General features: G+C 36.4%; 5 protein-coding genes and 1 non-coding gene across 7 annotated transcripts; 1 reads left to right on the forward strand and 5 right to left on the reverse strand.

The window, feature by feature from the left end:
* Positions 1-2,831: 2,831 nt before the first annotated feature.
* Positions 2,832-5,312, reverse strand: LOC132163260 (heavy metal-associated isoprenylated plant protein 9). Its single transcript, XM_059573476.1, has 5 exons — positions 4,900-5,312; positions 4,605-4,797; positions 4,315-4,487; positions 4,094-4,184; positions 2,832-3,521 (listed from the first exon to the last, which is right to left on the reverse strand). Exons 1-5 carry the CDS (start codon positions 4,918-4,920, stop codon positions 3,055-3,057), a joined length of 945 nt encoding a protein of 314 aa, XP_059429459.1. The 5' UTR covers positions 4,921-5,312; the 3' UTR covers positions 2,832-3,054.
* Positions 5,313-8,857: 3,545 nt separating this feature from the next.
* LOC132188761 (IAA-amino acid hydrolase ILR1-like 3) lies at positions 8,858-12,629 on the reverse strand. 2 transcript variants are annotated; one of them, XM_059603306.1, is made up of 6 exons: positions 12,214-12,629; positions 11,957-12,082; positions 10,744-10,813; positions 10,499-10,662; positions 9,957-10,085; positions 8,858-9,511 (listed from the first exon to the last, which is right to left on the reverse strand). In XM_059603306.1, exons 1-6 carry the CDS (start codon positions 12,556-12,558, stop codon positions 9,131-9,133), a joined length of 1,215 nt encoding a protein of 404 aa, XP_059459289.1. In that variant the 5' UTR covers positions 12,559-12,629; the 3' UTR covers positions 8,858-9,130. The 2 variants fall into 2 exon arrangements, with proteins under 2 accessions (XP_059459289.1, XP_059459283.1); XM_059603300.1 differs by having other exon boundaries at positions 10,499-10,813.
* A 91-nt stretch (positions 12,630-12,720) lies between these two features.
* On the forward strand, positions 12,721-12,806 carry TRNAM-CAU (transfer RNA methionine (anticodon CAU)). Its single transcript is given in 2 exon segments — positions 12,721-12,758; positions 12,771-12,806. It is a non-coding gene; the product is annotated as a tRNA-Met (tRNA).
* A 1,420-nt stretch (positions 12,807-14,226) lies between these two features.
* LOC132166980 (uncharacterized) lies at positions 14,227-16,072 on the reverse strand. Its single transcript, XM_059577859.1, has 2 exons — positions 15,519-16,072; positions 14,227-15,331 (listed from the first exon to the last, which is right to left on the reverse strand). The coding sequence occupies exons 1-2, from the start codon at positions 15,987-15,989 to the stop codon at positions 15,224-15,226; spliced, it is 579 nt and encodes a 192-aa protein (XP_059433842.1). The 5' UTR covers positions 15,990-16,072; the 3' UTR covers positions 14,227-15,223.
* LOC132167400 (protein NTM1-like 9) lies at positions 16,012-17,755 on the reverse strand. The gene is made up of 6 exons (XM_059578363.1): positions 17,443-17,755; positions 17,073-17,350; positions 16,563-16,943; positions 16,195-16,455; positions 16,053-16,099; positions 16,012-16,015 (listed from the first exon to the last, which is right to left on the reverse strand). The coding sequence occupies exons 1-6, from the start codon at positions 17,606-17,608 to the stop codon at positions 16,012-16,014; spliced, it is 1,137 nt and encodes a 378-aa protein (XP_059434346.1). The 5' UTR covers positions 17,609-17,755.
* Positions 17,756-20,237: 2,482 nt separating this feature from the next.
* Positions 20,238-21,233, reverse strand: LOC132168034 (protein NTM1-like 9). Its single transcript, XM_059579100.1, has 3 exons — positions 21,040-21,233; positions 20,586-20,857; positions 20,238-20,497 (listed from the first exon to the last, which is right to left on the reverse strand). Exons 1-3 carry the CDS (start codon positions 21,218-21,220, stop codon positions 20,327-20,329), a joined length of 624 nt encoding a protein of 207 aa, XP_059435083.1. The 5' UTR covers positions 21,221-21,233; the 3' UTR covers positions 20,238-20,326.
* Positions 21,234-24,275: the final 3,042 nt, after the last annotated feature.

The following is a 24,275-nucleotide window of genomic DNA, read 5'->3' on the forward strand; positions in this document are numbered from 1 at the left end:
AGAAATTCATAGATGGGAAGATTTTATCCGGTTTGTGTAGGTCCAATATCCAAATCTTTAATTTGTAGAAAAACTTTAGAAGATAAAGATAAAAAAGGATAAAAATGAGATATAAAGAGAAAAATACTAAGACAATATCATGAGAATACCTAATATTTCCCTGATCTAGAATATCAGTTACATTGAAAATTATGCTAATATATCCAAGATTTCACGGATTAATAGGATCCTCTCCAGTTCAAGTTAATGGCCAAGATCTCTCTAGAGAGATCCTACGGCCATAAATGGGACATATGTTATATTAATATAAATAATGATAAAATATTATTTATACTTTAAAAATAATTAAAAATTTAAAAATATTTTAAAAAAACTAAGGGGTGGCTGGCCATCTCATAGGGGGTGGCCGGACCACCCCCATTGACCTGGGGTGACTGCCCCAATGGCCAAACTATAAAAAAAAATTATAAAAAAAATAATAAAAAAGAAAATTGTTTGGCCCTTGGGGGTGCCCAAACCACCCCGTTGGGCCATGAGGTGGCTTCGGCCACCCACAAAAAAAAAAAAAAAAAAAAAAATCGTTTGGCCGTTGGGGGGGTGGTTAGACCACCCCTAAGGGCCATAGAGTGGTCCGGTCACCCCCTATATATGGCCAAGATGGGTGGCCAACCACCCCTTATTTTTTTGTTATTTGATTTATTATTATTTTTTAATCTTAAATAATATATTATTATTATTTTTTGTTAATGGGACAAGTGTCCCACTTGTGGCTCTAAAATTTCTGAAAAGAAATTCCAGAACTGGATACCCTCGGTCCATTATGGACCGAAGATGATAGTATTCCAGATTTCACAAGTCTAGAATTTATGTAAGCAAATTAAAACTCTCTTCAAGTGCTAGGATTAACCACTAAATTAAGTGGTAGTCAATAAAAGTAGTTTGATAGTACTTTAATTGCTTTAATATTAGTCAAACAAAGCTTTATCTTTTTTTTTTTTGAAAAAGTTGGTTCATTCATCTTGCAGGTAGCCTCTAATCAGCTGTCTTAATCCCAATTCTAGTCACAGTTTTTCTCTTTATGTGATAACTGCATCGATCCTTTTCCTTCCCGCAACTTCATTTTTCAAAAAATGATAAAATTTCATTTCCTTTTCTTACCATACATTGTCTTCAACTTTTGAGGGTGTGACTGTTTTGTGTATGAAACTAAAGGACAAGTGGGCGCATGTGCGATGGCAATGGCATCATCATCGTCATCATCACCATCATCACCGCCGCAGTGACTTCAATTGAACTGTTAAGAAGATGACTCAGATCTCAAGCACAGCAGGCCCCCACCAACATGTGAATCCCACGCCTCTGATTTGTCTGACGGAATCTCAAACCCCCACACCATCAGTTTTATCCTGTCCTTTTAGGTTCATGTGACATCCACAAAGATTTAGCAAAAGCTTTGCCACATCTTGGAATTGGATCGAAAGACTTTTTTACCCACTTCAAATCCTTGTAAAGATGGATATTCGGATGGCAGGAGTACAATGATTGCAAGGGTATACATGTCATGGTTTCTGCAACATATCAGGGCTCCTCAGAGGAGGCTGCCATGGTGCCTTTGCTTTGCTGCTTTAATCTGCTATCCTTTTCTAAATCAATCTCCTGCTGAAGTCTGCCATGTACTAAAAGAACGAGAGCCAGAAAAAGACGACATATTTCAGCAGAAAGATATTGCAAATTAAAAGAAGCTTTCGGGGAATTTATGGATAAGTGTTTGGAAAGAAAGATCAATATTAGAGGCATGATCAAGATTATTTGGCTTTGCAAGGGGATAAAAAGCAGTTCGAGGGGATGATTCTTGTCCACATATATAACTCTTCCCCGTTTTTATGTATCTTTCAATGTATTTGATTGCTGGCAGGTTAAAGGAAAAATACCAAAAAAAAGAAGAAGATAAGATTTAATCAAACATCTTAAATAATATATATTGGATTCCTTAGTAAACATGAATCCAATTAGGTAGATTAACTCATTTAACTGATTTGATGAGCAAACACTTAATCTATCTCTAGTCAGATATGTTGCATGGCACAGCTCATTAATTAATTAGATGGTGTTCATATTTGTGGAATTCATTTCCATTGTTCTCTTCCATCCCCACTTACCTTAAACTATTCAAGGTAGGTTTGGACCGTTATTGTAAGAGAGCTCACATGGAATCCAGCTGTTTGATCGAATAGATAGTCAAACAATCCAAAATATATTTGAGCAACGGGATCTCACATGAGCTCTCTTACAATAGCTGTCCAAATTACTAGTAATTTAGACAGTTAATTGTTGTGAATTCCTAACTGTTAAAATCTAATCACGGATGTATCATGTGAGGTGAACTTGGCATTGTCATGTGAGGTGAACATAATGACCTTATCTTGTATATTTTGTCCGTTAAATGTTAATCATGTGGCGTGTGATTGATCAATATTGTCTTGGAGGTGGACATGATGACCCTATCTTGCATATGTTTCCCAATTAGAGGGTACAGCAAGATTCTTCATAAGATATGGAAGCTACCCTTCCTTCAAATTGATTACATCAATATTTGCTTGACAGGCTTCACAAACATCATGTGATCGAATTAGGGCTTGATAATATGGTATTAGGCGTGCTTACAAATAAAAACAAAACTGAATAGGTTACCACATGGGAATTTTGTGATTGATTTGTTGTCTGTCACATGTGGTGCCACATTCATTCACAACATACATATGCTTTGCATCAAACATTAGTTAATGATATCAAAGTCCCCAATATATAACACACAAAAGAAGCATGCAAAGGACCCAAATTTGGACTGAGAATATTCTTATTACATGGTTGAATGTGGATCATATATATAATATGCATATATTTGAACTATAGTACAATGATCGATACAGAATGATTTATATTATTAATCAATTTGCATCTAATTCCATTTGACACGTACCTCCCACCAAACTTTCTGAAAATTTTACATTGTAATAACATTTTTTGATATTATGATAATTTTCGATCATAATATTATGAAATGCAGCATGCATTGGGGTTCTCATCACTGAAGAGCTGAGGAGGTGGGATTCGTTCAATGACATAGAGTGGCTGGTAGTAGTACATCATCCTCTTCATGCCTTCCTCATCAATATTGTTGCCATTTTCTCCACCCTCCTTCTTGCCCTCTTCTTTGCTTTCCTCACCGCCACCCTTTTCTTCTTTATTCTCAGTGCTTTCACCATTGTTATTACCTTCTTCTTTTTTAGCTTCTTCTGCTGGTTTTTCTTCTTCTTTCTTTTCTTCTGGTTTTGCTTCTTCTGCTGGCTTCTCAGCTTCCTTATTCTCTTCTTTCTTCTCCGGTTCAGGCTCTGGCTGAGGTACAATTCGAGCTTGCTTTTTGGTCCGTCTATAAACATAATCGACAAGCTTGTCTCCGTCCATGGTCCCAGTGACCATGACCTTCCCAGTACTCAGCTCTGTCACGGCTGTTTGAACTCCTATAACACAATCATGAATATAATTGTTACTAATTATAAAAATAAAAAATAAAAAAAAATAAAAAAATTAATTAATTAATATTGTAATTGTGAAGACTATATATACAACGTCATGGCATGATGACCAGTTTCATCCATTAGTTTAAAAAATAGCAAAAGTTAGGCCCAGATATATCATTATAATGGTAGGTGCATGCACAAGCATATGGTATGGTGGAAAAATATGGGAATCTGCTAAGACTTTTGGGAACCAAATTCCTTTCATTTGTTTTTTTTTTCCCGTTGGATTAATTCAGGGGCAACCTTTTAGTTACAAGTTACATCCAGATGACTGCATGCCACATCAGACAGGGCCAAGGCCAACCATGTATTTCCTAGGTAAATTTCGACAAATTTGCTCTTCAAACAAGTTTTTAGCTGTCTGCCCATAAAATTGAAGATCTAGATCCTTACAAAGGACCCAGCATGGGATTCCTTTGTCAGCTTTTCTTCAGTTGGGCAGTCACACTCAAATTATTAACTTAGCAATATACAGAATGGGAAAATGCAACAAATTAAGTTGTTCCTTATACCTCTCATTTGGAGGATCTTCCTCTTAAGTTGCTCAGCACAGGCCTCACAGTGCATGTTTACATTGAGTTCCACTGCTATTAATCCACTAACCTGGAGCACAGCAGAGTACCACATGTGGGTTCATGTTTGTTTGTAAAAAATTGAAGTAAATTAATTTATCAAGCACTTCATATTTTTGATCTTTTTTTTCAGTTTCTAAGTAAAGGGTACTGCATGAGACCTGTGAAGCCACAACTTCTGGTAAGGGTTCACCCTCAGATGCTGGTAATGGGGATAGGACTTTTGCACTTCTTTTTGTCCTCTTCATTATTTTTGTGCACACTGCTTGAGGCTCCACTATTCCCTTTATTGTCACTTCGTTTTTATCCATGTCTATCACAACCCCCTCCACTCCTGATCACAGCAATAAACAGAGTTATATCACTAACTATCAAGTGATCATTCTAATTGTACAACAGTAGTATAGATTATTAAATAATAATTAAGAAAGAAAAAGGGAAAGTGGGGAACCTCTAATTTTCATTATGGATTTCTCGATCTTCTTGGCACATCCAACACAATGCAAGTCCACGTACAAGACAAATGGAGAAGGTGGCTTTGGCTCTTCCTTCTTCTCCTCCTCCTCTGCCTTTTTCTCCTCTGCTTTCTCTTCTTTCTTCCCCTCTGCTGTCTCCTGCTGCTTCTCCTCTGCCTTAGCTTGTTCCTATATATACCAATTAAGCGCAAATGCAGAGCAATCAATAAGAATCAAAAGAAATGCAGCCCCAAAATGAACAAAACTGATTGAAATGCAAAAACACCCCACCTGTTTAGCCTCTTCACCCATGTCTATCAATGGAGAATGAGATATCAAAATAAGGAAGAGGATAGAAAAAGGAGAAGGAATGGGGAGAGATAAACAGACACTGAGAAGAGAGGTGATTTATATTTAGAGAGTGCAAGTATAATGGATGGACGGTGGGGCTATTAGCATTGTAAAGCAAAAACTGTTTGTGATTCCTGAGCACATGCAGTGCCACTAACTGTTCACATAGCCTGTTTGTTTATTATTTCTTTTTTGCGGTTTTTCTCAAACCCCAATGCCGAAGAGGTAGAACCTTTGGAAGAGGGAGAAACTCGAGTAGAGCAGGGTGGCAGATTTATAGAGACAAGGAAGGTGAATCCCCCGGGGGTAAGGGTAAGGCCAAGAGAAAGGAGAGAAAAAATGAAAAGGATGGCAGTACTACCGACCGGTGGATTTTACACAACCAAGTGACGTGTTAGACATGTGTAGCCATCTTATGCTGACAACCTGGATTGATGCCTAGGTTAATTCCCAAGGATGGTCTGGATCTGGTGTGGGACAGACCACGGATTTTCATCTTCTCCGTCGTTTAATCAACGGTCAATACCTAACCTAAGATGATCGATCTAGTTATGTTGTGGAGTGGGTGCACATGCATTGGTGTCTTGCCTTCTGCACTGGAGTTGCACCCATCATGATTAATACTTTATATATGATCCTAAATTTGATATTGTTTAGCAGGAGTCTTAGAATCTAATAAAAGTTCAGAGAAAGATTAACTTTAGTTTAATTATGATGTAAGCAAGGGAGGGTGGGTACAAAATTATTCTTAATAAGTGAGATTTAACATATATATAATCTTTAGTTAATATTCTAACAATTTTCAGGATTAATTAGTGCATATATACATACACTACATGAATTGAATCTCATACACCTATATTTAAAAAGAAAAAAAAAATATAATTTTTTTTAAAAAAAAAAGAAACATCGCTAGGCTGCAAAACAATTGTTGAATTATTAAAGTGTGTTTTGGAATTGAAAGAGCTGTATCAAATTATATGATATACTATTTTGCTTGTAATTTTTAGTTTTAATTCTCCCTTATTATGATATTACTCCCTCAGTCCTTAAACAACAGTCTAGATCTTTTTTTTTCTTTTTTTTTTTTTTGGGATTTCTCAAAAATGTTTGCCCATCAACAAAAAAAAAAAAAAAAGATAACTATTTACCATGATTAGGGGCTTAATTAAAGAAAATGGAAGGTAATAAGAGCTTTAATTTTTTTTTTTTTTAATGATTTTTTTGTTAATATTTATTAATTGGGAGCCTTATTAAATTGAGGGCCTTAGGGCAGCGGAACAAGATCCTAATTTATAGGCAGACGGCTGCTTAATTGGCCTAGAGGTTGAGCCGACCCTGTACTTAGGGCCAATATGGTTTTAGAAATCTCATAAAAATAAATTGGTTTTAGAAAAAGTATAAAGAATTGAATGATGAGAATTATATGGCGGTTCTCAAAAATGTACTTAATCATACAATAAACAATTAGCATAAACATTGCCACAAATTAGTGGTTAAGCAAAGAACTTAACATTTTCCATGAGTTATGAATTGGGATGGATGAAACGTGGGGATTGCAGAAATGTGTTAGATTTTGCGTGTAAAGTTGTGCATACTAGGAACTCCATCTCACGTGGGCTGCTTCCACCTCCCTTTTGTTTACTCTTTTTCTTTCCCCTTTCAATTTCTTTCTCTTGCTCTTCTTTTGGGTCATCTTAAAGCTTCCTATTGGGTTTACCATTTCTCTCTTTCTAGAGTGATGGGCAGGTTTTCCTTGAACATGATATCTCACCACTTTACCCAACTTCACCAAATCAGTATTGAAAATTGCTTTCAGTGAAAAAACAACTGCAACTCTCCTCCAATCTTGTAATTTTTACCATTAATTTTTGCATAGAAGATCTCAAGTCCTTTTTAATGCACAAATTGATGGAATAACAGCAAATAGCATACTCATAGACCATAGTTGGTAGTATGGTTTGTTCTTGAAAGTTTGATAGGGAAACTTTGGATCAAAATGAAGAACTTTTTGTGCAAAAACAGAAAAGAAGAGCCCCAACTTTCAAAGGTGGTAACACGTGGAAATGACAAGGCATATGACAGACAGAGCTCTCAACCTGAAAGGTTTGGTCTAAGATCTCAACCACTAAAAAATTTTCAAGGAAAATAAAATTTCACCAACCAACAACATAATCTTCTTTCTGATGCGAAGTTGCACAAAGTCCAGCCAAAAAGAAGGCAAACAGTAGGGAATTTCGGTTGACCTCCTTTTGATTATGTTTCTCCTTTTTCATTAATAAAGATTGGAGCTCAGAATATGTGGGTTAGAATCATTCAACTTTGATGGATAGGCTGATTAGGAGATTCTAATCAAGGCAGGTGCTTGCAATTCTATTGCTGGGACGGTCGGCAGCTAATAAAGCAATCATACTCAACCACCCATTAATTCATCTTCTATATTTCTAAAACCAAATATGATTGCATAACCAAATATTATTCTCTTAAACAAAATTTATTTAAAGGGCACATGGCTTGCTGTCATTGGCTATAGACGATTGTTTTAAGTGCCTTATATCCCAGCATATTGCATCTAACAGCGTGCATTGTGTGACATGACAACATATACACCGTTAGATCGCATTAAATTGTACCCAATTATTATACCACAAAGTTTCTTAGTTGCAGTCAAACGTGCTTGAAAAAAAGGTTAAGTATATTAGAGTATGGATTCAGCTTGAGTATAGTTTTAGTTGGAACTGGACCCATTGGAATTGAAACACGTCCGATCCCAACTGTCCTGAACCCAATGTGATTGGTTATAACTTTCAGTTGTAATCAACCATAAACTTCTAAAGATTATTAACAACAATTAAACAATGTAGTGAGCATTACAATGGCCAAGATCCTCCAATTAGATTTGCCATGTGTCTTGGTTCTCTGTTTATGATCGAATTCCTTCACTTTTATATAGCTCCAAATCTCTGGAGTGCTCTTTAGATTGGAGTGGACCAATAATTTCTGTATAATTGGGAACTAGAAATCTTCTCACACCACTTTTAGTGGAAAAGAGGCTAATTATGAGAGATATTATGGTTAGTATTGTGAAGGGGTCCATGATTTATACAAATACAGAAGAAGAAAGAGAAACAATGTGCCCTGTTTCGTGTAAAGGGGTCCTTTTTTATATTAATTGCTATTGTTCTCTGCTCAAAGTGTGAGTCGTTTGTGGTCTTAACATGCCTTGTTTTTTGATACAGTCCCCCTCTCCCTGTTCCCACAGTATTCTTGATATAATGGACAGTATGACGAGGCTTGAGAAGTAAGAATATGAAGGGCTAAAAGAAATGTTTGATTAATTTGAAGGAACATGATCAATGATGAGGCTTGGCGTTTTAAAGAATTATTCTAAAAGCAATTAGTCCCATTGTGGGCCTTTATACACCATGGTCCACTGTGTTAGTGGGAGTAGTAGTCAAATTTATGAAGGATCATCTCTTTCGTGATAAAATGATAAAAATTATATTTTTATTTCACTTTATAACGGTATCAATAAATTATTAATAATTGATTTTTTTTTTTTTTTTACGAGCTAATCCAAATGTTAATTACATGTCACATGTAGTTTCCAACATTATTCTCTCCTGGATCATAAGGCCCCCCCACTAAAGATGGAAATCCTTATCTTATCCATTGACTATAGTGTTCTTTTATGAAACATGTCTTGTAATGAATGGGAGGCCTATAGTTCTAGAGTAGACCCGGAAGTTCTCTGAATCTCTAGGGTATAGTTTTCATTTTCCCTGTCCCAAAAAGAAAAAGTTTTCATTTTGCAAATCAATCATCTCTCTTTAGGCCTGGGGCAAAAAATAATATATTGAAAAGTAAGAGTTTGGTTGGTTAAATGGAATGTGGGGTGGATTTGTAGGTGAAATTTTATTTCTGAATCACTTTGCTGCACTCATACAAAGTTGCCAAGGAATACCCATAACCTGCTAGGGCAAGGCTGGATATCTCATACAAGAAAATTTACAAAGTATTAATCTGTTGTGTATGTAGAAGAATATTGTTTATTTCTGTTCACAAACACATTTCCCTTTTCCTTGAATATCCAGAAAATTTCAAAGCATGCATGCAGGCTGCAGCATTATGGAATTAGAATTCAATGTTATCCACGCCATATTCTGAAATTTTATTGCACGACTGAGGTTTGGTGCTCACTCAAATATATCTCGGCAAGAGCAGTGAGTAATGCTGCACCAACTGGAAGGACATCCTCATCAAGAAAGAAGTAAGGGGAGTGCGGAGAGTGAATTGAACCCAACTTCTCGTTTCTAATTCCAATACTAAGCATAACTCCTGGAATGAGTTCTTGATAGAAGGCAAAGTCTTCACCTGCCATCACCTTTGAGCCAACCTTGACATTCTCAGGACCAAACAAAAGTTTGCCAACCCTCCCCACGTGAAGATGCAATCTCTCATCATTTACAACAGCAGGGTATGCTGGAAAATCTTCTTCCTTCATATCGATATATGCATTACATCTGTGTACAGCTGCTTGTCCCTCAATAACCTACAACCAGCCCCAATTATATAGGCATCACCAACTCTGAAACCAGTGACTTCACTTAGTTGAATATTTGTACTTTTGAAAGGAAAAAAAATAAAAATAAACATTTGCCATGGACTTGATGCCCAGCACAATAAACTTATAAAACAAACAGAAGAGAAGTTATGGGGCGACAATGTGGTAGGAAGCTTAGAACAACTCCATAAAGCTGACAAACAAATGACATCTATCTAGAGGTGTAGTATGAAACACTATCTATAAGAAATAATGGAGTTAAGGTGGATTGAACAATGGAAATATAAAATATTAATGCCAGTTTAACATGAATAAAAGTTTTCTTCTTTATGTTCTAAAGAGGTTAACTTCTTACCTTGCATTGCAGAACGATGAAAAGCAAAATTACTATTTCATAAAGCCAAAAGTGAGAAGGTTAAGGGATAGTATATGCCTCTTTCAACCGTTGCCTTAGGTGGTGCAAGCCTTCAGTTGTGAGACTCCTCAAAGTGCCCCCAAATTCAACATATGGTGGAATTGTATCCAAAGCAGTGCCACCTCTGACATAAGTAACAGATAGCACCTTCAGGAAAAAAGTAACCATTAGCACTGTCACAGTGGATGTTGTCACACTGGATGTTTTATATGCTTCAAGTCTCCCGTAAACTCCATTCTTGCATGGCCAAGCAGCTGAATGGTTTTGAAAATGACAAATGGCGAGCATGAAGACTTCCTTTAACAATAAAGTAATAGTGACAAATGAAATCTGCCATAATGCCAGCAACTACACCAAACAATTTGGAGCTGGAAGTGATTTAGGCTTCAAAACTTGAAGTTATAAAGATAGTACAATGGATCACTATGGAAGCTACAGCATTTGTTAAAGCATCCAATCCAAAAGATTAAATTAACCATGACCAAGCACATAGCCAAAGCCTTCAATGTGGGACTTCCTTTCAGAAAGATTACATGAAAAGATTCAGGATAGGGACACACCTGACTATCAAGGGGATTAGTTTCTTTTGAGATGAGCAGTTGCAATGCCAAAATTGAAAATGATGCAGCAAGAATTGGATCCAAACTAGTGTGGGGATTTCCAGCATTCCCATCTTTTCCGACTATTTTTGCTTCAAAGATGCATGTAGCAGCTAAGACAGGCCCTGCAATGGATGATATACTTCCAGTGGGTATATTGCAATCGATGTGCATTGCAAATATTGCTTCAGAATCACGAAGAGAACCTTCTTTTATCATGTGAGATGCACCAGCACCTCCCTCCTCAGCAGGTTGGAAAAGAAGTCTCACAGTTCCCTTCAGTATCAGATAAAAAGGGGTTTTAGAACAACATATTTTGAAGCTTATATAGGCAAGTTTGAGTACCCCACAGACTATAACCAATACGAACACCTAATTAGATTCAACTGCCAACTTGCCAAAAGGTGTCAGGACACAACATGAAAAAAAGTAAATTCTAAATCTGTTACCTAAATAAGTATTGCTCAATGGAGATAAAAAAATTATCATAGTTTTGAGGATTTCAAGAGATTGATAGTGGAACTAAAGGCCTTCTTCTTCAAAACCCTATACCACTGGACGGTCACCTATAACTGTCTTCATATTACTAGTTTTCATGATTTTCTTGATCTTTGATCTTTTTCTGATTAGATGTCTCTTTTGTATACTTCGTGTACCTAGGACACAAAGTTACTCAGCCAATTAACCTATTTATGTGGTCCATACAAAAGGATTTTGGACAGATTTACCTAGATTGTTGGCACTCTAAAATTTATGTGGAAGTACTAATTTGAGGAGCTATTAGAGCACCACTGCAAGGGAATCTGGTCATGGATAGAATTGAAAGAGATCAATCATCTGAGCTTGGATTAAAGAAGTTAGGTTGTAAGGAGATACTAAGGAGCTGCTTTTTGTAACCCAATCAAGTCGATTCTTAGCTTGAAATACGCATTTGTTCACTGTGATACACATTGACTATGGCACAGGCCCAAGCCTTGTAAAAGGTCACATTTGTATTTGCACAATTTCTCTTGTTGAATCTAATGCTAATCCAAGAAGGCTTTGCTATTATTCTTTCTGTTTTGGGTACTCACAGAACAACAATACCATCACAAGTTCACTAGATAATGCCCCTCCCCGTGGCCTTGGACATTTTGCCACTTAACAAAGTTCAGTTGGTAAGCCCTCCTCAATGTGCCATTGAAGATGCAGATAATTGACAAGAAAAAATATAATACTCCACTTAAGTTTATTGGCAAGTGAGTTTTTCGGTTTCGCCTAATGGCTGCAGTTTTCACACAAATGTCTATCACTATTCTAGAAATTCATCGCCTTTGAACAAGAACATGAAAAGATGCATAGGTGGTCAATGTAGGAAAGCAAAATTTTCTGCTATTGCAATACCCAAAAAAAAAAAAAACACAAACACAAACACACAACCTTGAGTTTATCTTTCCGCTGGCTAAGCAATTTGGAAGCACCAAGGAGCATTGTCGTGTGGGCATCGTGTCCGCACCCGTGCATTTTACCATCAATCTTGCTCTTATGCTCCCAGCCAACAAGCTCCTGTATATACACGCACCACTCCACAAATTATCAACTACCATTCTCTATACTCTATCCTCCAAAAAAAAAAAAAAAAAAAACGCACTTAAAAACAAAAGTAATAAAAATGGGTTTCTGGATTACTCATTTACTTGCAAAGGCAGAGCGTCCATGTCTGCTCGAAGAGCGACAATTGGAGGAGAACCCGAGCCGATTTGGGCAACAATGCCGGTTTTGGCAACTGGGTATCTATAAGGGATGCCAAGCTTGTCGAGTTCTCTGCGGATGAGAGCGCTGGTATTATGTTCTTCGAATTTGAGCTCTGGGTACTCATGAATTTTCCTTCGTATTGAGACCAACCAGTCTTTGTCTTGCTGGGCAGAGCTTTGGAGCTGCGTTGCGTAAGTTGGGTCCTGAAAGCTCTGGATTGGAGAAAGGGTGGTGAGTGAAAGAAGCAAGATGAGTAGAAGCATGTGGACGATCATGGAAGTTTCCATCCTTGCTTGGAATTTGTGGACGACTATGGCTTCGCTGACCAGCAACAGAATCGGACGAGTAGACGACTATTGGTTCGTTGACAGGACATGCAACAGAGAGTAGGTGGATATGGGTATTCATTTTTACAAATATGTTGAAACGCTGAGCAAATTAAACATGACGGGGTGGTGGCGCAGTTGGCTAGCGCGTAGGTCTCATAGCGTAGAGAGTGATCCTGAGGTCGAGAGTTCGAGCCTCTCTCACCCCAAAACATTTTCTTTTATTGCAGCAAGAAAATTTCGATTTTTTTTTTTTTTTTTCAACCTGTCATCAATTATTAGTAATTCATAATTTGTTCTCGAGAGGTAGCTCAATCGACTGTTAATTACACTTTATGAAACGGAATTTATTAATTCAAATCCATATTTCTTTATGTGAACATTTTAAAAATAAAAAATAAAAAATTCATGATTTGGCATAATTTATTAATGGTATTTTTATCATTAGAGTGACATTGACACCTTTTTGTGATGCGACGATAAATAGGCTATGAGTTTACTTATACGTTTTCAATGATGGTCATTGGTCAAACAAATAAAGAGATCAAAATTAGTTTACCATTTCTTATGATTAATGCTAATGAATTGTGTTGGGAAACGGACGAGCAGGCCCAAGTGGCATGCACTATAAGGCCCAAAATTAGCCCATTAACCCAGGTTCTTCTTTTCTAAGTAGTAGGAAATCAGCTCCCATATCATTATTGCGATACACGGATAATATTTATCATTCTAACCATGATGTAAGATACGCTCAAATTATGATTATTTTTAGTTCATTTAAACTGAAAAATATTCAATTAACAATATTGGAGGGATATTTTTATCCCATCAAAAAAATAAAAATACAAAATACTCTTCAAATATAACTAACTGAATATTCTCCTGTTCAAATTCATGTTTCTTAATTTAGAGAGTAAATGATGCTTAAATCAAGGGCTAACGTGGGATTAACTATAGGTGGAAAAAGGATCATGGCATAGAGACGGTAGGACTACTATAAAAGATAATTCACGATTATGTAAAAAGGGATTTTGGGCCTTTGACCCCCGCTCAAAATTTTGATTTTGAATAAAAATATTTTTTGACTTAACCGTCAGAGTTATCCCTCGCTCGCTAACACTCCTGACAACCTTCATTGATTATATTTTCTTGTTTTTTACAAGCACAAATTGGTTGGTGTTCGACGGAAGGAAACTGAACCAACAAATTGATTTGTTAATATTTTAAAAATGTAGTCTTTCTTTGTATGCATTTGTCAGTAAGTCATTTCAATAAGGTGTTTTCAATGTAATAGAAAGCACCTTAATGGCACCACTACAGATCTGTAAATAGACAATCAGTTTAGTATTGCTATGGTCTTAATTAATTAAATCACTTTATCAATACTTCTGAATATTATCTTGCTCAAAAGAATAGCCTAGATACCATAAATTCTCCAAGATAATCCTGATACATAACATAAAATGGCATACATCAAAGTGAACTTGAAAATGGAAACAAGCTTTATACACCGGGTAGTCGTCAGTAGAAGATGCCGATAAACTGACCAATCACATTTGACTACAAATCTTGACTTGATAACATAGGGTTGACTAAATTGACCAATCACATTTGACTTCAAAATCTTGATAACTTGATAACATAGGGTTGACTAAATTTACCAATAACATTTGAGTTCAAATTCTTGATACTTAGGTTTGAGTACTGACCCTCTAGGGTTCAGCCCTCATTGGGCAGTCGTCGGTAGAATATGCCGGTAAACTGACTAAGCACATTTGACTTCAAATTCTTGGTAACTTGATAACTTAGAGTTGAGTACTTACCCTCTAGGGTTAGCATTCAACCCTCACAAGGCAGTCGTCGGTAGAAGATGCCGATAAACTGACCAATCACATTTGGATAAAAGTAACATGGCCATAGGCCAAGGATCCAGGTTAAGTACCAACGTGAGATGTCGGTATTCAACCACCCATCGGCAGAAGAAACCAATTAATTGACTAATCATATTCGGAAAAATGTAAGGCGGCCATAGGTTAAACATAGGCCAGAGATTGAAAGGGTGGCCATAGGCCGAAGATCGAAAAGTAACGTGGCCATAGGCCATAAGATTGTAAGGTGCCCATAGGCCAAAGATCGAAAGGGTGGCCATAGGCCGAAGATCGAAAAGTAAGGTGGCCATTGGCCGAAGATCAACTTCAGTTGGCATCACTTGGCATACTTTGGAGGGAGAGTTTGTGTAGAAATGGAAAGTGGGATAATTTCTTGGGAGAGTTCTGGTTCAGTAGTAAAAACAATCGACACAAAGGGTTTTTTCCAAGAAAATTGTTTTCTTGGGTTTCTAAACACTCGAGAAGATTGTAATTCACTTGCTGGGATTGAGACAATTGAGAGGAACATTTGGGATTCTTAGGCTGAAAAGGAATAACTAATTGGAATCAATGAATAGGATTGATTTCAAATAGGTTTACACCTTGGGGGTTTTTTTACTTGTTGGGATTGTTTTTAAATCGGAACTGGAATTGGAATTGGCTTTGACAATTGAGATAACTGGATTTGAAATTGGAATTGGTTTACTAGTTGAGAGAAATAATTGAGTTTTCAAACTGTTGAGATTTTCAATCAGAGTCTAGCTAGATCTGATTGAAGAAGTACCTCCATCAATATAGGACCCTGATGAAACAGCTTCTGTATTGATCTCTACAGACCTCATAGAATCTTGAACCGTTGAATCAAACTGTTGTACACAAGAACAAGAACAAGAACAATGCAAGGTTAGTTTTTGAGAGACCAGTTTATTTGAAAATAAAAGACATAACCAAACCTGGAGCTGCAGAGTGGCACAACAGAACATGACATGATTTGTAGGCAAAACTTGCAACCAATTTATAATACGATATTGAGAGCATCCAGTACGTACTTACCAGTGCATTGAGCTTTTTTGCATTTGTTGCACTGTGTGATCCGTCGTCCTTATCAGATTCCATGAACCATGGTCTTGGGTCAAAAGCGAGAGTCTTTTGACTGCTAGGATCATTACGCAGGGATTCATCAGGCATTAGATCCCATAACTCAGAACAATAGGCGTCTGAATCAATTGTGCCATTTTGCCAAGCCACCCCGTCATAAAGGTAGTTTGGTTCATAGGCGTCTGAATCAATTGTGCCATTTTGCCAAGCCACCCCGTCATAAAGGTAGTTTGGTTCATAGGCGTCTGAATCAATTGTGCCATTTTGCCAAGCCACCCCGTCATAAAGGTAGTTTGGTTCATTGGCGTCAAAAGAAGACATGCAGAAAGGATCCAACACTTTTTGCATCTGCGAGTGTACTGGCCTGAGCAAGAGCGAGTTCCAATCTATATCCGGGACTGGTTGCTCTGGTGGGGCACAGGACATATTTGAGTCTCCCACCTGCAAATCAACTTTGATTTTAGAATCATAAATGAAGGAGATACTTGCAAATAACTGCAATTGGAATATAGTCCTTCCTGCAGTTGCTGATCAAACTGATAAAAGAAACATGAATGAACAAGATTAGTAATTATTTAATTAATTTAACAACTGTTTTAAGCATTAAGCTAAAACTCAATTCCTTTCTCACCTCCGTATCTGTCACTTGTGCCTTTTCTGCATTATCACTAATGTGGTTACGCTCAGTGAATGCTATAGTATTTGCTGTAGTTTCATGTAAATTTTTTGCAGGACAGTATCCTGTGACTTGATTGTCACCTTCCTCTCCTGATGCTGAAGCCTGTCGTGGGTCAGACTCTGCTTCTTCAGGAGAAGATTTGGCTGTAGTAGGAAATGAAACAGCAGCTGCATCGGAGAGTGAAGTTAAGGGGATCTCCGGTTGCAGATCAACCTGATGGAAGAAACATGAATGAACAAGATTAGTACCAAATTTAATTTACTGCAGCACTTCTAATTTCAACACAAAAAAAGTAACCTGAAACCCAATTCCTTGCTCACCTCATCAGCTATCACATGTTTCATTGATTCTGCCACTTGATTCTCTGCACTTGGTATAGTGTCAGAAATTTTAGAAAGAAGAAATTTTTCAGTTGGTGTATGATCAATAGGTAGCAGTTCCAGTGATGGAGAAGCTGCAGCCGCACTTCGTTTAGACTTGGCCGGTTCAGCTTTGCTAGTGTACTGCCGCTTTCGACCTTTGCAACCCTTGTCTGGAGATTCTGAAGCCGACTTGGCAGTTCCAGTTGCTATAGTAGTGTCGCATTCCATTCCATCAGAATTTTCAGGATGAAGACATTCATTACTTGTAATTGGATGATCTTCAGCTTTGCCAGAGTTTTGCTTTGGTTTATAGAATAAACGACAGAAGACATAAGGTTTCTGCAGAAAGTAACGTACATGACCAAGTGAGTTATAAGATGATTTAGGCAGGCAGGCAGCAGCAAAAACATGTTAAACCCACCTATCAAACAAATTACTAATTAGCGAAAGACGAGATAGAAAGCCAACCTGACCGGGTTTCGTGCCATCAAGCTCCTTCAGTGTTGTGCGGTGCTCATGCATTACCCAATCAGTTCTCTTGCCGTTTGCAGCACTCCCCTGGTGGAATACCAGTATCTTTTTCTTTCCAATAGATCTTCCTCCGGAGAAGATTTCTTTATCGTGACCACTCACTTTCCAGAACCCAGAATTGGTCGTCCTGTTAAACTGTTTCCCATTCGGCTGCTTCTTCTCCGGCTGCGAGAAGTAGAACCACTCTTGATCCTTTGCCTCTATGCCGGATAAACCTACACTTGAAAGAAAATTGAGAAATCACATGATCGAGTACATTACATATTTGGAAAATCAATTGAAGCCCATGCAGAAAAATTCAAGGTACCTGGCAACTGCCAGGGCTCCCATTTTAAGAAATCAACTTCGCGAATGAAGGCAATTGCTTTTTCATCATTCCCAGTAATCTTTAACCTCAAGTAGTACTCGATGATTTCCAGTTCCGTCGGACGGAACCTGAACCCCGGTGGCAGATCGAAAGACATCGCAGCCATCACACACGAACGCACATCTTACAAACGAAGAGAATCGGCTTCATAAGGAAAAGAGCAGTGAGAGAGTGTTACACACGAAGAGAATAGGTTCCACAAGGAAAAGAGCATGCGCAGAGGGTGATCAGAGTGAGACGTGGAAAAGAGCTGTGAAAGTGTGATGAGAGTGAGAGTGAGAGTGAGAGTGAGCAAGCTGATATATATCCATATAGAAGAGAAAAAGGTCGTCCTACCAACTACTTCTTGGAGAAGTTTGCATGTGAAGGTCCTCTAGCTATTTTATATTTATTACCAACTTGGTTCTTGAATTCTTAATTTCATGAATTGAACCTTCAAAGTTTCGATTTACTCTCTCAATAATCAATATCATCCTTATTTGTCGAATACCCACAAATATTATATTGACTAAACTCATATCCAATTTTAAGATTAAGAAACAAAGAAATTAATATCCAACTGAAATTTTGAACTCTTAATCTAAATTATCGTGTCCTCGTTAATTATTTTTTATTCTTTTTCTTCTCTTCTTTTTTGTTGGCATTTTTCTTGTGCATGTATTACGAATTCTAACACTGATATCAGGGTTGATGATATGGTAAGGTAGATGTTAAAGACAACGTTTATATGATAGATTCTTATGAGGTTCATGATATATTTTGCATGTATAATTGCGAACGTTAGGCTTTTGGAGATAATGCACTAATAATACCACATAAATATTCTATAAAGTTGACGTGGTAATGTCTAGTAACTGACCGGAAAGTTAATGTAACATGTTGAAAGATTAGTGGAATCTAAAACTAAAATTTAAGTCTAACTAATTATCTCCTCGTGCCAATGTGTCATCCATCCTTGTAATTATGTGGGAGAAGGATCCTATTCTTGTAAATATGGACTGCTATTTTGATGTCCTTGCGAAAACGCGTGGAATTTTTTGCAAGAATCTTTTACTAATGAGAAAAATAATGAAAGAGGAGAATCTTTTTGTCTTTAGACAGAATCTGGGACCCTTGCTTGCCTCAACTTTTCACTACTGTACATCAAGAACTTGACCTCCAAGGCTCCAAGTAGAGGTAATTATTAATATTTCTATAGTTATAATTAATATAGGCTTATAGAGTTCTTGAAAATTTATACATTAATTATTGACGAAATCATTCATGGATGCAGTGACAAATATCACAAATCTATAAGCTTTAATACATTAATCATCTTTGTACTATAAATATCTTTGCACCAATATATAAATATTACATGACTTTAATTTTACTAAATAAACTGTTAAAGGTATTATTCATGGGTTCTAATTAATTAAATTGGAACACTCACTTAATATATAACATAGCATGATTTGTGCTAACCAAACACAATATTCAAAGTTATATAGGGAAAAAAAAAGTCATATAGAAAATGTTTATTTATTTACATATGGGATTTTAATGTGATTAATGTTTTGAATTTCTTGAAATTTATTAAAATTCAAAAAGGCTGTGGACTTGACTTGATGGTCGTCGCCAAGTCCACGGACAGCATAATCAATGGTGGAAACTGTGGGGCCAATTGTCATAAAACTTTGGGGGGAAGCATTGGCCAAGGACCAGTGCTGGCTACAGTGATTCTAGAATCCTCCATTATCTAACTTGGATTGGTTAATACTTTGACACTTAAGAGAAAGAAAAGGTAAAAGAGGTCTCTATCCTATCCTCTTTGCTAATAGGTTTCGTGGAAAACCCTAACAAATATTTTATGGAAAAATAAAACAAAGTAATTAATTAGGTTATATTTGTCAACATGATTTGGACAGGCGTTTTTTTGTGTTTCATTCCCAAAAAAAAAAAAAAAAAAAAAAAAGGGTTAAAAAATGAAAACAGATTTAAGTGTTTTGTGATTTAGAGGTTTTTATTATTATTATTATTATTCAAAAAGGCAGGTAAATGAGACTAATTCTAGTCATTTTACCTTAGCGTCATCAAAGTAACACTTGGTCGCTGGAAGTCGCACATGAGGGGTTTAGGCGTTGGGAACCGAATGTGTTCCCTCAAGTCTTACTAAGTTATAACCTGATTCAATCCCATCATAATATTAATGTGACTAAGGCGGCAAATGTTAAAATATCAATTGTTCCAAAAGCTTAAGCTGATAGGAAGAAGTAAATTTAATCACTTAAATTTATGAAATGAGTTAGGCTCACGAATTTTTTCATAGTATTAGAGCCTACCACAGGACAAATGGAGCCCACATTATTTATCCCGTGACAAGGACCAGGAAAAATATCGGCTTGCACGTGAGGGAAGGTGTTGAAAAATAATCTCACATTGCCTGTGAACAAGACCTTGGGCAGGTTTATAAGGAATTGATAATTCTATCTTATTGAACCGGTTTTATGAGATAAGTTAAGCTCACAAATTTCTTCAACTAATACTAATAAGATTGAAGATTTCCATTTTAGAAGTCGAACCCTCACCCAAAGTACTTTAAAAATTTTCTTAAAACCTCTTAATCACCATTACTGATAATTTGTTTTTTAAGTTGTTTGTTAACGTTTGTGTGTGAGAGTGGCAGAATTAACTCAGATGTAACTAATTAATGCTATATATATATATATTAAATAGAAATCGACTGTTTTGGGTTATCAATCAAAACAGATTCTCTCAAAATTACATGCTAATAGTGTCAACATATGTCATTCCATGTGAATCCAGATCAGAATGAAGACATTCCTTAATTAGTTGTTGGATGATGATCTTCGGCTTGCACTTCCGGTGCCGGAGATTCAGAAGCCAGTGCTAGCTTACACTTGGCAGGTCCAGATTTGGTAGAGTAGTACTTTCGCTTTGGAGCTTTGCTACCATTGTTAGGCCTCTTGAATAAATGACAGAGGACAAATGTTTTCTGCATAAATAAATTAAGTAATTAATCAACAAATTAAGGTGATCAGAAAAAATGGAGACCTAGGAGATCGATGAGATAGAAAACCAACCTGAGCTGGGTTGGTGGTGCCATCGAGCTCCTTGAGAGTTGCGTGGTACTCGTGCATGACCCAATCGGTAATTTTGGCGTTGGAAGTAGAGCCCAGATAGAAAAGTAGTATCTTTTTCATTCCAATCAAACTCCCTCCGGACCAGATTTTTTGATCCTTGCCAACCACTTTCCAGTACCCTGCATTCGTCGCCCTGTTCATCCGATTCCCATTCCGGTGCCGTGGCGAGAAGAAGAACCATTCTTCATCCTTTGTCGGTAAGCCGGAGGAGTCTATATATAAAAATTAAAAATAATAAAATTTAAATATTTGTTGAGCTCCCTAGCTAGCACTTCTCTTTCTTGTTGAGACTGATGCTACTACTACAGCATTTTAAAACCATTTTATATATTTGTTAAGCAATAAACAATAAAAATAAATAAATAAATAAATAAAATATATTTGGTCATATAACCTGGCAAATCCCAAGGCTCCCATTTGAAGAAATCATGATCAAGTTGGGGAATGAAGTGAAGTGCTTGGTGATTAATCCCAGTGATCTTTGACCTCAAGAAGTAGTTGACCAGTTCCTGGTCCGTCGGACAGAACCTGAACCCCCGTGGCAGCTCAAGATTCAAACACAACGCAGCCATCATGGAAGAGATCGAATGAGTTTCATAAGAAAGGAGTGATAGTGAGCAAAGCTGATACATATATATATATATAAAAGAGAAAAAGCTGCATGGCCCGTCCTACTAATTAACTTCTTCCATAAGTTTGCATGAGATGGGAGGCTCAAGTTTCTTCAATTCTCTACTCTTCTAATTTATATTTATATTCAATAAATATCAAAAACTCTTTAAATATTTTTGTACTTTAACTAAACATTCTCTTTAGTTAAGAAGAATAAGTACGAAAGAGAAAAAAAATTAAAAAAATAAATAAATAATTTTCGCTTTTAAGCTATTTAAATTTAGAGAACGTTATTAACCAGAGTTAAATTTAATATTGAATAGAAAGTTTGTTAAATGGCATTTAAGTCATAGATTTATGACAATAATGTAATATTCCAAAACTAAAATTTAAGTCCAATGTCTCATCCTTTGTAATATGAGACTACAATTGTGATGAATCTTTGTACTAATTAAAAGATAATGCAAAAGGAGATTCTATAAACTTTTTACTTTATACTAGCACTAAGGAAAGTAAGTGGGATCCTTGCTGGCTATATGTATATCTAAAACTTGACGTCCTAGTAGAAGAATTGTTGATTTGATTTTATAGACAATAATTTTTTTAAGGTCTTGACATAACTTAAAATTTTTATAAGGTCTTGGCGTTTGGCAAAGGGATTGAAGAGGTGAAATCTGGTGTTTTGGTAACATTTGCTTAAGTTGTTTCACATTGACTAGTCAATCTCTAATTAGAGGGGACAAAAGCCTTGATTTGTGCTAAGACTTTACAAATGTTGTTCTCCTCGTTAATTTTTTTTTAGTTGTAATGTGATATAAATATAAAGATAATTTGCGTCATAAAGATAATATAATTTAGGTCACATCATACACTTGAAAAAAAAAAACACACACACATTATAAACTAACATATGTAAAGATGATGTTGGGTGAATGAACAATTATGGTATTTCTTGTTCCACTTCTCCTTAGTTGCCTAATAGTATTGCAATGAAGGGTCAACAATCAAAGATTTAATTTATTGGGCCAAGAATCATGAACATACAAGCATGGATCCGAAGAGCTTCCTATTAATGTCTAATATTGCCGTGTCAAGACTCACATATATGTACATCTGCTTACATTTCAGAAGACACTTCAAATTATGCATGCATCAAGTTTGAAACCTTGGAGATAGATGCGACAATGGAGTCTTCGAGTCGGTTGGCGCAGGGCTCTTCGATTCGTCTTGCTTATTTTTGGAGAGAGATGAAAAATGGAGCCCAAATCTTCTCTTCTCATTGCTGATTTTTTTTTATTTTAAAAACCGTTCTTCTCGCAATTAATTGATTTTACACCACTTGTTCAATTAATTTCAGAGTCAATTTATACACGGTGTGGTTGTGCTCAACAAGGGAAAAATAAATTACATAAACTTTATTTGTGGTGATTTTCTTGTTGGATCAATTGTAGATTTTTTTTTTTCTTTTCTTTTTTAATGTCCGCACAAAGGAAAGGAAATGAAAAGAAAGAGAAATATTCAAACTAGTGACTTTCAGTACTTCATGAGACAGTCTCTGACCCATATAACTACCTCTTGAAAACGACCACCACATATATTTACATACAATTGTCAGTTTAATTAATATTGCTATAGTCAAATTAATTAAATTACTTTATCAATGCTTCCTAATATAATCTTTTTCTAAGCTATATATATATATATATCCCAGATACGACAAATTCTCCAATATAATATGATATATAATAGCATACATGAAGGCCAATTTGGAAACTTGAGTTCTTCATTACATATTTACATACTGGAAAATTGAAATACAAATTAACATACACGCTTCAAATTCTTGATACATGTTTTAAGTAGGGGATTTGGGAAGATAACTTAGGGTTGAGTATTGAACCCTTACGGTTAGCATTCAGCTCTCACCAGACAATCGTCGATAGAAGATACCGATAACATAGTCTTCAAATTTGAAAATCTAAGAAGCTCGATAATCTTCAAGTCACGGCTAAGTACCAACTTGCGAGATCAGTATTCAACCACCGTCGCATGGCGGTTAGGGTAGAAGATACCAATAAACTAACTAATTGGAAAAAAGTAGAGTGGCCATAGGCCAGAGATTGAAAATAAGGGTGGCCATAGGCCGAAGATTGAAAAGTAAGGGTGGGCATAGGCCAAACATCAACTTTTGTTTGCATCACTTGGCATACTTTGGACTTTGGAGGGAGAGTTTTTGTAGAAATGACAAGTGGGATAATGGATCGATTTCCATGTAAATGGGTTTCTTGGTTTTCTAAAGGTACACTTGGGAAGATTGTAATTCACTTGCTGGGATTGAGTCGATTGCGAGAAAGGTTTGGGTTCCTAGAAGATTGCCCCCCTTGAGGCCTTGAACTCGACACAGGAGTTCACAACTCTAGAATGCGGTTTGAAGAAGATGGTAATTGAGTTAATTGAAAAGGATTGGGAGAAACGTTTGGGGTTCTTAGGCTGAAAAGGAATAACTAATTGGAATCAATGAATATGATTAATTGATTTCAAATAGGTTTATACCCTTGGAGTTTTTTACCTGCTGGGATTAATGTTTGGGTGTTTGTTGAGTCGCGTAGACTTTTAACGCTTGAGAAAAAGTTTGGGCTCTAGAGGTTTAGTCTTGAGAATTGGAATTGGTTTAGATAATTGAGATAATTGGAATTGGAAATGGTTGAGATAATTGGTTTAGATGGATAAGCTGTTGAGAGAAATAATTGTTGTTTCAAACTGTTGAGATTTTCAATCAGAGTCTAGCTAGTTCTGATTGAAAGAAGTACCTCCATCATTATAGGACCAGGATGAAAAATCTCCTCTATAGATCTCTACAGACCTCATAGAATCTTGAACGGTTGGATCAAACTGTTGTACACAAGAACAAGAACAAGAACAAGAGCAATGCAAGGTTGGTTGCAAGTTTTGCCTACAAATTATGTCAAGTCTTCCACAGGGCCTGTTCCACGTCATCATTCGGAAAACTGCTCAAAC

The sequence above is a fragment of the Corylus avellana genome, chromosome ca1, assembly GCF_901000735.1.
Source record: "Corylus avellana chromosome ca1, CavTom2PMs-1.0".
NCBI lineage: Eukaryota > Viridiplantae > Streptophyta > Magnoliopsida > Fagales > Betulaceae > Corylus > Corylus avellana.